At 43.7% G+C, this 13930-nt stretch overlaps 1 protein-coding gene across 1 annotated transcript; it reads left to right on the top strand.

The window, feature by feature from the left end:
• si:dkey-175m17.6 (N-acetyllactosaminide beta-1,3-N-acetylglucosaminyltransferase 2) lies at positions 1-1335 on the top strand. Its single transcript, XM_056301952.1, has one exon. The coding sequence runs from the start codon at positions 1-3 to the stop codon at positions 1333-1335; it is 1335 nt and encodes a 444-aa protein (XP_056157927.1).
• Positions 1336-13930: the final 12595 nt, after the last annotated feature.

A 13930-nucleotide genomic window follows, 5' to 3' on the forward strand; every position in this document is an offset into this window, starting at 1 on the left:
ATGGCCCGCTGCAGGTGCAACGGGAAACTGCTGTGCATGTGCCTCCTGCCGTGCATGATGACCGGCCACCTCCTCATCTACGTCATGGTGTCCATATTCGTCACCATCTCCTACACTCCGCCCCAGATTATAGTTCACTACATTGCCCCGGGCGCCTCCACCAACTCCGAGGCTCTGGCCCGTCATCCGATGGGGCCTTTCTGGAACCTTCGCCTGGAAGAGAGCGCCCTGTGGAACCGGCTGCAGCATGTTTGGGACCGCCAGCACAACCCCATACTGAGAGGAAACACCAGCGCCACAAAGGTGCCCAAAACCAAACTCTCCCCACTGGTCAAGGAGGCGTGCTCCTCGGACCCGTACAAGTGTTTAGCCCCTCGGCTGAGTGACTTCGACAGTCTGCCGGAGCAAATGAGGGCGTTTGTCCTTTCCATGCACTGCCGGGAATACCCGCTCCTTATCAACCAGCCCGGGATGTGCAGCGGCAACAGGACGTTTGGCCTGGACAACCCCATGCTCCTGATCGCAGTCAAATCCCAGGTGGGCAACTTTGAAAACAGGCAGGCCATCCGGGAAACGTGGGGACGAAGTGGCTTTGTGAGGGGAGAAATAAACAGGAGAGGCGGACTGGTGCGTACGGTTTTCCTGCTGGGGCGGCAGGATTCAAGCACGGGTCCCTACCCAGACCTCAACAGACTCCTGGAGCTGGAGAACCAGCAGTTCAGCGACATCCTCCAGTGGGACTTCAGGGACACGTTCTTCAACCTGACCCTTAAGGACTTGCTGTTCTGGCACTGGCTGCAGGAGCACTGCCCCTCGGCCGTCTTCATCTTCAAAGGGGATGATGACGTCTTTGTCCGTACGGGCGCCCTCCTGGACTACCTGCACAAGCAGTGGGAGGAGCACAACATGTGGCGAGCCAGCAGGAACGAGACAGAGGCGTTGATGGATTTGATCGTGGGGGACGTGATCAGCAACGCCAAGCCCAACCGCGAGCCGACGGTCAAATACTACATCCCCGAGAGTTTCTACAAGGGCGTGTACCCGCCTTACGCCGGAGGAGGAGGGGTGGTGTACTCCGGTTCGCTGGCTCTGCGTCTGAGGGAGGTGTCCGACAGGGTGCAACTCTTCCCCATCGACGACGTGTACCTGGGCATGTGTCTGCACAGACTGGGACTGTCCCCCAGGCACCACCCGGGCTTTTTGACCTTTGACCTCCCAGAAGCGGAGAAGGACAAGCCGTGTGCCTACAGATCGGTTCTGCTGGTTCACAAGCGGAGTCCAAAGGAAATGCTGGCGCTGTGGCGGCGGCTGCAAACCTCGCGGGCTCGATGCTGAAGGCTGATTTGTCAGTCAAATTGGATCACTTGAGGTACAGCTATAGGACAATTGGAGACCGTCGTCCACCAAAAGACGACCCCATACGACCTGTAGTTAGGTTTGTAAGTAGGGTACGAGACAAGGCAGCTACAGCGTGGTTTCTTATAACAATGGAGGTGCAAGATAGACATATTGTAGCGAAGTCGCTACCCCGTCAGAATTGTGCCAGTTGTCCTGTTTTACCCATCAGGCACTGCGTGCAGATTGTCAGTTGTTATTAAATGTTTTGTAAGTGTTTTATGTGGTTTTATGTGTTTATGTGATTACTATTTATTGTAGTTGTCATTCTGTTGTGTTGTGTAACCTTGGAACTGAATCCCTGAACAACTTTGTTGTTCGACTAGATGACCCCCATGTATTGCGTCACATTTCTGTGAGTTCTTGCTTCTGTGTGAGTTCAATAAAGGGGCTGCAAAGTTACCTTGGTCGTTTCTTCTACGTTCGCCACAATATGAAGGAAATCAGTTAACGTTAGAAAGTAAGAAAAACAGTAATCAATATATCAGTCAATTACGTGATGACGCAACACAAATTGTAGATTTTTAACTTAAAAAGTGTGTATTTATATGCTTTCCGCCCAAAAAATTAAAAGAATACTTAGTTTAGAAGCAACAATATAACTTTATTAATATATTTTTATTTTGTATATTTCACTTTGCATTACTATGTCTACAGAGTATACATCAGAAATTAAACAATATTAACTTGTGTTAATTAGTTCCCATTGTCATGTTTAATTTTGGATCGTTAATGTTTTTACTATCATATATTTTATCAGATGTTACTATTTAGCGTTTATTTATGTGTTATTATCTGTTTTGGAGATAGAGTGTACCCTTTTGTAGCGTGACAACATGACAACGTGTGTTTGTTTTGTAGCGCGGTGAGTCTTTATCTCATCTTAAAATGATTGTTTCTTATGGTTTGTCATATCGTTCCTGTTTGGCTACAGAGGAGATTGTTTCACTTCCGCTCACAAAACTCAGCGGTTTAGAGACGAACCGCGCCGTCAAACAATCCTGGTTTCAGCCGCACACCAGTTCACTTGTGACCTGGGGCCATGAGCATAACTGCATTTCAGGGAATTTCACCTTTATCACATTTTCTGTGATTAACAAACAATCAAACAACAAAAAACAAAATGGCTGACTAAAGTTTATTCAGCACATGGTAATCAGTAATACGTTGCTATGTTAATAATGGTAATAGTCATTGTGGGGGTAACAGTAACAGTAATAATACGTTAGCTGTATTAGCTAGCAATAATAGCTAGTAGCTAGCTTAGCTTGGAGCAGACAGGTATTTGTGTTGATTCTGGATGGATTAAGCTAGCCATGGGGTCTGCTATACTGCCAAATCTATTGCCCACATTGCGCTTCTTGCGTTCTGGGTTTCGGGAAGGGAAAGAAAATGACCCCCCCTCCAAACTTTCCACATATCTAGTATCCCATTTGCAGACCCCACAGGCACACCGTTTCAGCATTTTGCTGTGTGCTTGAAAGCTTGGCGGAGCTCCCTCACATAGAAACCGTTGCTAAGGTGGGATTGGACAAGCACCGTTCTGGGGCGGTACTTTGCTCTTTGGCCCCTCCCCGCTGGCCCCCTGTGGCCTTGAGGAAAATTATATGGAAACGAACAACGGTTATTTTTTCACGTTTTTATTTTCCATTTATAGGCAAAAAGTGAGTCTTACGTTCTCCACACCGAAAAAAAAAGCGTGTTAAGATTTCGTCAGCTAAAATGTGCGTCACCGCCTACGTCACGGCCCGGCACCTTTCCCCTTAGAGCCTTGCACGAGCCAAAAACTCCAGCCCGAGCCCGAGACCGACACCAGCATCACTTTAAGCTCTCTGTGACGCGCGCTCTCTGTGACGCGTGCGCTCTTTCCGATACACGCAAACACGCGCGCGCAGCATGGTCAACTGTCACGTGTAATGCACGTGTAATGTATACTTATGATATTTCTGATATAATCTATGGCGTTTATTCACTGCCAAGACGTGTGCTCTGCACGTATATGGGGAGTTAAATGAGCCCGAGTCCGACACGAGGCTGATCTATGATTAAAAACAAAAACGGCCCAAATCGACTCAGCGTGTCGGGACCCGTCCGGACCTCTTCTTTCCCTCTGGCCGAACCTCTATAGCGGTGGCTAGCCCAGAGTCTCCCTACCTCAAGCATGAACTACATAACCCAAATAAAACTTACATCTTACAGCTCTGATATGGAGAAGATCTGCAGTGACGTCACAAACAGAAATCGCATCAAACGGGTGGGAGCGCTGTCAATAGGCTATTACTCTGAAACAAAGTATCTGTTTTAGCTAGCTGTGATTTTAATAGGCTATTATTCTGCAACAAAGTATGTGTTTTAGCTAGTTGTGATTTTAATTCGCTATTATTCTGCAAGTATCTGTTTTAGCCAGTTGTGATTTTAATTTGCTATTGTTCTGCAAGAAAGTATCTGTTTTAGCCAGTTGTGATTTTAATTCGCTATTATTCTGCAACAAAGTATATGTTTTAGCTAGTTGTGATTTTAATACGCTATTATTCTGCAACAAAGTATCGGTTTTAGCTAGTTGTGATTTTAATACGCTATTATACTGCAACAAAGTATCTGTTTTAGCTAGTTGTGATTTTAATACGCTATTATACTGCAACAAAGTATCTGTTTTAGCCAGTTGTGATTTTAATTCGCTATTATTCTGCAACAAAGTATATGTTTTAGCTAGTTGTGATTTTAATACGCTATTATACTGCAACAAAGTATATGTTTTAGCTAGTTGTGATTTTGTCAATGAATTGAATGACCCTTAGTTTGTGTTTTATTGTAGTTGTATAATTTCACAAATACAACAAAACATGGTATTATTGTAATGGAAATGCAAAGTTAAAGTACCAAATAATAATAAATAGCACACATGTGGTAAAACACATAAATGAATGCTCATTTAGACACATTAATAACGTTGGTAGGCTCAGATGGCTCTTTTGATAGTAAAGGTTGCTGACCTCTGGTCTAAATTTTCCAGCTTTTGAACTCCCTCTCGCCCCCCCCCCCCCTCTCTCTCTGTCTCTCTCTCTCTGTCTCTCTCTCTCTGTCTCTCTCTGTCTCTCTCTCTCTCTCTCTCTCTCTCTCTCTCTCTCTCTCTCTCTCTCTCTCTCTCTCTCTCTCTCTCTCTCTCTCTCTCTCTCTCTCTCTCTCTGTCTCTCTCTGTCTCTCTATGACTGATTCTTGCAGTGCATTAAGGAGTACAGTAGAGGGCACTCTGGTGGCGTACCACATAAGGCTGAGTCCTTACCACAGCGGCCTGGGTTTGAATCCCTTTGCTGCATGTCATCCCCTCTCTCTCCCCTGCCTTTCCTGTCTGCTGTCTCTCCACTATCACTATCAAATAAATGGCAAAAAAATATATAATAAAAAAAAGTACAGTAGAGGCCTCACACACACACACACACACACACACACACACACACACACACACACACACACACATATATATATATATATATATATATATATATATATATATAATCTCTGCAAGTATAATATGAAAACATAGTATTTTATCAAAGTATCAAACTAATGTTTTAAGATGTTATTTGTACAGACTGACGTATAATAAGCATGACTACGTGGTTTTGGACTGGGTTGCTGAGCTGTTTTTAATTCAGTGTTTGGAGTGAGGCAAATGTTTTTATTATGTGAACTAGCAGACTCCGTAACGTTTCTTCTTTCTGTTGCATCGGATATGATTGAAAACATAAGATGACTCACTATTTGGATCTGAGAAGTAGTGTACAGACCTCCCAAGAGACTGGGCTTCATCGTAGCCTCTGCTGGTTGTGTTTTGAGTGGCACTAGTTCTTTTCACTGTAGTAAACGTGCTCACCAGATGTCTGATCGGTTGACGTGATCAACTAAACAACCGAAGTCGACTTGTTTCGAGGAAAAGTTTTGCTCACTAATAACAGGGAGGGCCTTAATTCCTCTAATGTCAGAGGGGTCCCCGTCTCCCCCCGCCTTTGTCACGTCTCACCCAAAGACACTTGTAGCTTAGATGTGGTCCTCAGTCAGGTCCTCATTAGGTACCACCACCACTACAGGTTTTCTATTCTGCCAGGTAGGCCATTATATTCACCATCAGGTCAGACAGCCTCCAACCAGGCAGGTTTGCACTTTTTACCATCGTTTAGAAAAGCGCTACACAAATAACGTTATATTATTATTATTATTGTTGTTGTTGTTGTTGTTGTTGTTTTTGTTTTAATCATGTATTTATTATTACTATTATTATTAACTATTATTATCATTATTAATTATTATCCTTGTTATTATTATTATTGTTTTATTATTACTAGTACTATTTCTATTATTATTATCAAAATATTATTATTACTATTATTTTATTATTGTTATTATTCTTACTGTTGTAATTATTGTTTTTATTATTATTATCATCATTATAGTATTATTATTATTATTATTATTATTATTATTATTGTTTTAGACCTAAAACAACAAATCTACAAGTAACTTGACAGGCAGCTGCCCCGTGAGGGTGTAGAATTCAAGATTACACTGTAAATTCTAATTAAGTGTACATAAAAAAATAGGCAACCGATTACACTTGGGAAAAGCAAGTAAATTAACTTAATTGTATCAAGTTGTGTGAAATGAAGTTGACACAATTAAGTTAATTTACATACTTTTCCCACGTGTTATTGGTTTCCTATTTTTTTATGTACACTTAATTAGAATTTACAGTGTAATCTTGAATTCTACACCCTCACGGGGCAGCTGCCTGTCAAGTTACTTGTAGATTTGTTGTTTTAGGTCTAAAATAATAATAATAATAATAATAATTATTATTATTATTATAACAGTAAAAATAATAACAACAATAATAAAATAATAGTAATAATAATATTTTGATAATAATAATAAATCCCTAGTGCAAACTCTAGGGATTTTAACAACCAGTCCTTTTTTGAATCTTTAAGTAAACTTAACTTTTAGACTTTACAGTGCACAGTGGACACCAGGAAAGCGTCTGCTTTAACAGCACATCTGTCCTCCAGACGACAGCTGAGTATCCTGACACATCTGCCAACAGTCCGGCCCGATGCAGGCAGTTTGACCTGATGACTGAACTCGGAGGGGGTTTATTGCCCCGTCTCTGTCCATTCCTTGGTTTCTTTAGTTCATTTGCCCTTATCTGTATGTTATATCCTGCTTATTTACTTATTTACATGTTGGAAATAAATCATCGTTCATTCATTCATTCATTCATTCATTTGCATGTGAGCATCTTAACAGCACACTGTAATTCTGCTGCATGACATAACGATGACTTCAGCTTAATTCAGAAAACACAGGACTATGGGACATGTGTGTGACAGTATCAGTACCTGATACTGAGAGGCTGCAGAACAGGTCGAGCAACATCCTTAATCCAAAGCCAAACACATTTGGGAGCATTTCAACTGTCAAGTGAAAGCTGGAAGGCATGCATTTAGCCACAGACAAGGAGATGAACCCGAAGGGAGGGGAGAGAGCTGACAGAATCTAGGTAGTACAGTAGAAAAAGAAAGAAAAAAACAGCAGTTTGAGGAGCTAAAGCGGGAGATAAATCCAGACACCGAAGGCTAACAGGAAAGTTTTAGCGGTGGGGCTTTAAATCTTTTTCTGTTCCCAGCTGTTGAGGTCTGCTGCAGTATGACAGCTATTTTAGATCCATAAGAGAAGAAAAAGGCAAAGAATTCACAGAGCAGGGTTTTGGAATGTCCTATGTGACTTACCAGCAGGTACCAGGCCCTATGTGACTTACCAGGTTCTAGTACCAGGCCCTATGTGACTTACCAGCAGGTACCAGGCCCTATGTGACTTACCAGCAGGTACCAGGCCCTATGTGACTTACCAGCAGGTACAAGGCCCTATGTGACTTACCAGGGTCTAGTACCAGGCCCTATGTGACTTACCAGGGTCTAGTACCAGGCCCTATGTGACTTACCAGCAGGTACCAGGCCCTATGTGACTTACCAGCAGGTACCAGGCCCTAGGTGACTTACCAGGTTCTAGTACCAGGCCCTATGTGACTTACCAGCAGGTACCAGGCCCTATGTGACTTACCAGCAGGTACCAGGCCCTATGTGACTTACCAGGTTCTAGTACCAGGCCCTATGTGACTTACCAGGTTCTAGTACCAGGCCCTATGTGACTTACCAGCAGGTACCAGGCCCTATGTGACTTACCAGGTTCTAGTACCAGGCCCTATGTGACTTACCGGCAGGTACCTGGCCCTAGGTGACTTACCAGCAGGTACCAGGCCCTATGTGACTTACCAGCAGGTACCAGGCCCTAGGTGACTTACCAGCAGGTACCAGGCCCTATGTGACTTACCAGCAGGTTCTAGTACCAGGCCCTGTGTGATTTACCAGCAGGTACCAGGCCCTATGTGACTTACCAGGTTCTAGTACCAGGCCCTATGTGACTTACCAGGTTCTAGTACCAGGACCTAGGTGACTTACCAGGTTCTACACTGGTCTCTGAGACAAACTTCAGAGCGAAAAAAAAAATCCCTGGGTGTGTAAGAACAAATTTGTGCTTATGAATGGTTGATGAATGAGGCCCAATGATTTATTTATTTATTTGTTGGTTTGTTTGTTTGTTTGTTTGTTTTCAGGACAGTTCAAGTGTTTCAAAGAGATTTTTAAGCAGCCTCTTCCTGGCTGCTTCACGTGTGGACAGCACGGTGGCCCAGTGGTTAGAACTGTTGCCTCATAGCAAGAAGGTCCTGGTTTCGAACCCCAGGCCATCCCAGGTCCTTTCTGGAGTTTACATGTTCTCCACGTGTCTGAGTGGGTTTGACCCTGGCACTCCGGTTCCCTCCCACCATAAAAAGACATGCATGTTAGGGTTAATACTCCTGCCTGTGCCCCGAAGCAAGGGGATGACAAAGAACTGGAGCTGGTCCCCGAGCGCTGCACTATGGCTGCCCACTGCTCCTGGTGTTCACAGTCCACCATTTCTAGTGTGTGTGCAGTGGATGGGTTAGACGCAGAGAATGAATTTCATTGTACGTATGGACAGTGACACTAAAGAATTTTATTTTTCTTTTCTGCATGCAGAATACTAGTGCACTTACACATATCTACCACTAGGTGGAAGCAGACGCTGGACATACTTTAATGCACCTAACTTCAGACTGGGTTGCCAGGCACGTGTGAAGCTGCTTTAATGAAACGAGGTCAGGTTAGTTTAAAGAACTTATTATTAGATAAATTAGTTATCATTGTGTGTTGGTTCTGTGTAGCAAAACTTGACTCACTTGAAAAAGTGTGGAAGGGAACACAGGAACAGAAATAACTGCACAGTCTAGCTGGCTATGCACTGATAGCTAAAAGAAATGTTGTTCCATTAAATAACAGTACGTACATATACAGTACATCCAGACTGTGCACATTTCCACTTTCTTCTATTGCGGTTTTCACAGACTCTGCACCTCTTGAGATAATATTGGCGTGTGTTGCCTTTTTTCCCCTATGTTAGGGAATTCAGGAATACACTTATTTGTCTTACAGATATTGATCATTTGCCATAGGCAAATCTTTGCTAGGATTTTTGTTTTTGTTTTGTAAACTTACAATTTATCCAAGACAACGTGTAAACCAGCTTTTAGGTCTGGAAGAAATCCCACACGATTCAAACAGTGTTTACGTACTTGTAAGCCATGTAAAGTCTGTAAAGTCTACCAGTAATAACCGTAACAATAATAGCATATTAATTATTTGAGTCGCCTCCCGAAACACTGAAGGACACTGTACACGATGAAGGTGAGGGAGCTAAAACAGGACCAGAAGGGGAAGACTGGTGTGGTGCAGGTGTGTACAGGCGATGAAGGTCACAAAGGTAGGTGGTTGACGTCTTATGGGTGAGGATGAGGAGTTCAACGGTGATCTGGGGTAGTTTGATGAAGATGGGGATGATGTTGACAAAGGTCCACTGAAGTCAAAAACCAAAGCGAAATAAGGGTGAAACAGGACAACACCATTTAACTGGAGAAGTATGTTTAAATTATATGTTCAAGATAAATTATGTCCTCAAGATAAATTATGTCCTCAAGATACATTATATCATTAAGATAAATTATATCTTTAAGATAAATTATATCCTCAAGATAAATTATATCCTCAACATATATTATATCTTTAAGATAAATTATATCATTAAGATAAATTATATCCTCAAGATAAATTATGTCTTTAAGATAAATTATATCTTTAAGATAAATTATATCCTCAAGATAAATTATATCATTAAGATAAATTATATCCTCAAGATAAATTATGTCTTTAAGATAAATTATATCTTTAAGATAAATTATATCCTCAAGATAAATTATATCATTAAGATAAATTATATCCTCAAGATAAATTATATCTTTAAGATAAATTATATCCTCAAGATAAATTATATCTTTAAGATAAATTATATCATTAAGATAAATTATATCCTCAAGATAAATTATATCTTTAAGATAAATTATATCCTCAAGATAAATTATATCATTAAGATAAATTATATCTTCAAGATAAATTACATCTAAATTCAGCTTGAAACATATCATACACTTGGTAATAGTGGTACAGTTTGAAAGAATTTATAAATTTAAACTATAGATAATAATAAATATAACTATAGATAATAAATGTCCTTAATCTGTATTTAACTTCGGGCGTCCGGGTGGCGTGGCGGTCTATTCCGTTGCCTACCAACACTGGGATCGCCGGTTCGAATCCCTGTGTTACCTCCGGTTTGGTCGGGTTTCCCCTACGGACACAATTGGCCGTGTCTGCGGGTAGGAAGCCGGATGTGGGTATATGTCCTGGTCGCTGCACTAGCGCCTCCTCTGGTGGGACGGGGCTCCAGTTCGGGGGTGGGGGAACTGGACGCGCTACGTCCCTTTGCCTGGCGAAACTCCTCACTGTCAGGTGAAAAGAAGCGGCTGGCGACTCCACATGTATCGGAGGAGGCGCCTCCTCTGGTCGGTCGGGGCGCCTGTTCGGGGCGGGGATTAGATTGAATAGCGTGATCCTCCCACGTGCTACGTCCCCCTGGTGAAACTCCTCACTGTCAGGTGAAAAGAAGCGGCTGGCGACTCCACATGTATCGGAGGAGGTATGTGGTAGTCTGCAGCCCTCCCCGGAACGGCAGAGAGGGCGGAACAGCGACCGGGACGGCTCGGACGAATGGGGCAATTGGTTAAGTCCAATTGGGGAGAAAAGGGGGGGGGCTTTATTTAACTTCATCCTGCGCTGTTCATATTGTTGCTACATACTGTTAGCTGTATGTAAATATATGAGACTGTCCTCCACCAAAAAACGACCCATGGTACAAGCAGCTTATTACGACCTATAGTTACGTTTTAAAGTTAAGCGACCTCTAGCGGTCGTGCTGCCAATAGCAAGCTTAGTTACTATGTACTAGACGGCAAAACAAGACAAAGACGCACTGACTACATATTCTATTGTTCTCAACTTGTTTTTATCACTGTTTACTGACGACTCACCTTTATTCGCCTGTGTATGAGGCGTTGTAAAAAGGATGTCAACAAGTAGATAAAAACCCACAATGCACAGAGGCGAAACGTATCTGTGGCATATCTCCTGCCGCCGGTAGGGGAGCTAATTTAGGAAACGTTCCTGTAGGTCGTATTAGAGCAGTGTTTCTCAACCCAGTCCTCAAGGACCCCCTATCCTGCAGATTTTCATCTCGCAGCACTTAATTATGCAAGGTGTGCAACATCTGACAAAATTCATTGCTGATTGGTTGAATAACTACAAACAGGTACCTATTCAGGGTTGCAAAGAAAATCTGCAGGATAGGGGTTCCTTGAGGACTGGGTTGAGAAACACTGTGTTAGAGGGTATACGCTTGTACGATGACACTGCATCAACAACACAGTGGTTGGAGTGATGGGAAAGTATGGCATCGCGTGACTGTCAGCAGTGGTTCAAGTCATACCAGGTCCACAAAAGACTTTGGCATTTTTACTCATGTACACAAAGAACCATCTGGTTGGCCCACATTCCTTTAACTTGTTGTTTTTTCCCTCAGAGGGAAATTAGACAAAAAAAACAAAACAACAAACAACCACTTGAGAAACACCACATCACGTTGTAAACGGAGGAGTCTTCATTTGTTTTAGCTCATCATCTACAGACTTAATAAGTTTGATATTGGATGTTGAGTGATGTTTTTATTCCTGAGCAGCTTAAGAACACTTCAGCAGCAGAGCAGGTTTCACTCCCTGGTTCACCACCGTACGACGGCCAATAGCAATCATACCTTTACATTTTAGGAATTTATCTGACACCTGTCCACGGGGGGGGGGTAAAAGTAAAATAAAAAGTTTATTATTAGAGAGAGAGGAGAAAGAGAGAGAGAGAGAGAGAGAGAGGGTGGGGGGATATGGGGAGAGAGATGGGAGAGAGATGGGGAGAGAGAGGGGGGAGAGAGCGAGAGCATGAGAGGGGGAGAGAGAGATGGACAGTGAGATGGTGAGAGAGAGGGGGGGAGAGGGAGAAGAGCGATGGAGAGAGGGGGGAGAGAGACAGAGAGAGACAGAGAGACTTTTTAAAAGAACTTTTATTTACATCACAATAAAGTCCTCCATTCTATCATGTCAACATAAACTGGTAAGCTAAAAGACAACAAGCTCTCAGGCTTCGTTACTGTGGCTCCATCAAATTACACACAAAACAAAAACAAAAAAACTTCCCCGTCACATACACTCCCACATCCACACACACTCCCACATCCACACACACACCATGATAAGTTAAAACTCAAGAACAAGTGAGCCATCTTCCCCAAGTGAACATAAAACCTGCCTGATCCCCCACAGAGCCCTGAAAGAGTCCGGATTACTGGTCAGGGTGTAGAAAGCGTGCTCTATCCTCAGACAAGCCGCCACCGAACCCTTCAGACTCTTCACCACATCAGTCCAGGCCTGACCTAGCACCTTATTCTTCTTGGTCTTCCGGATCGCTAGCTTAGCACCTCCAAACAGAAAACTGACTAGGACCAGGAGCAGTCTTTTCCTTACTGCGTATTTGGGCCCAAAAACTAACAAGGGGACAGATCATTCCTCTCCCAAAGCTTACTCTAAATGAGCCCACTAATCGAGGACAAGAGACCACTGTTTCCCTCTGTGTGCAGAAGGACCGTCCTCCCAGTGCTTGGATCCAGGTGAGCTCTGTGTCTGTTCATGGCTATTGCTCCATGTATGATCCTCCGCTGGAGGTCAGCCGTCCGTTTCTCAACACGAGGCTTATACAGGACCCTCCACCTGCCTTTAGGGGTACAGTCTGAAGCAAAAACCTCAGTCTACCTCGACTCCTTGACTTCAGGCAGAGAGTGAAGGTTGAGTACCTCTTCCCACGAGAGCTGAAACTACCCAGCACTGTGTATTCAGGGAATTACTTACTAATTGTCATTATTCCATTAGTTAGCTAGAGCACGATTTTGGCCCAGACGGGGACTGCCAGACTTCCTCCACAACCCTCCTCAGCACTCTGGAGGACCCGATGTTGGTGACGCCACTAAGAGTTCCCATTGACGTTTTTGGAAGATGGCCCAGTTTAGTAATGCCAGCCTCAACAAACTTAGTCCTTGCTGTAGCAGAGGAAAAGTTGGTATTCACAAGGAAGTCATTATAAAACAGCAGCTCCTCAAAAAGCCACATCCCTGGTCTAGGGTCAGGAGTGCATGTGACCTTCAGCATCTGCCAGGCTTCAACCACCAAGTTGTAAATACATAGGTGTAGCTCCAGTCAGGTCAGCTTCAGATGATGTCAGCAGAAAAAGCCGTTTATCCAACCCAAGCCGGTCAGCATTCCTAATAAGCAGTTGAGCAGGAGCCGATCAGCACTGACCACAGCCGTACAGCAGCATCTATGCCGTACAGCAGCATCTATGCCGGTCTGCAGTCTGAAGGCCGCAGTTCTGGATAGAATGTCTATGAGTCCTTGTCCTCCCTCTGCCACAGGGAGATACAGGGCCGACGCTCCCAGCCAGTGCTGACCAGACCAGAAGAAAAAAAATCCCCAGGAACTTCTGCATCTCTTCCACAAGGCGCGACCAGGTTATGAACTATCAGAGTTCTTCCCTAGGGGTAGCCACCATTTCCCCTTAGACAACTTGTCTTCCGCCTTCTCCCCGCACTCCCTCCCACTTCTGCCTCGGAAAGTCCTCACTTCCTAAATATACTCCTCGGACTTTAACACCTCTTTCTCCCCACCCAAGGTGCCCAGGAAGACCAGGGGTGCCCCCAAGCCCCACTGACCCACCAAACAAGCCTCACTTTCCCTCCAGTTAACCTTGGCTGAAGAAGCCTTGTCATATAGGACCAGGCCTTCTTTTCATTCCCAAATCCTCCGTGAATATTATGCACGGCATTGTAACTCTAGTTAATGGTCACACCCATATCTGCACATGACACTGGTCGTTGGTATCGGTCGTTATGCAACTGTGTTGTTTATAAGGTGGGG

Source organism: Lampris incognitus, unplaced genomic scaffold (genome assembly GCF_029633865.1).
Source record: "Lampris incognitus isolate fLamInc1 unplaced genomic scaffold, fLamInc1.hap2 scaffold_248, whole genome shotgun sequence".
NCBI classification, from domain to species: domain Eukaryota; kingdom Metazoa; phylum Chordata; class Actinopteri; order Lampriformes; family Lampridae; genus Lampris; species Lampris incognitus.

Excerpts from the sequence above, each read along its gene's own strand:
- si:dkey-175m17.6 (XM_056301952.1), top strand. The coding sequence starts at position 1 with ATGGCCCGCTGCAGGTGCAACGGGAAACTGCTGTGCATGTGCCTCCTG.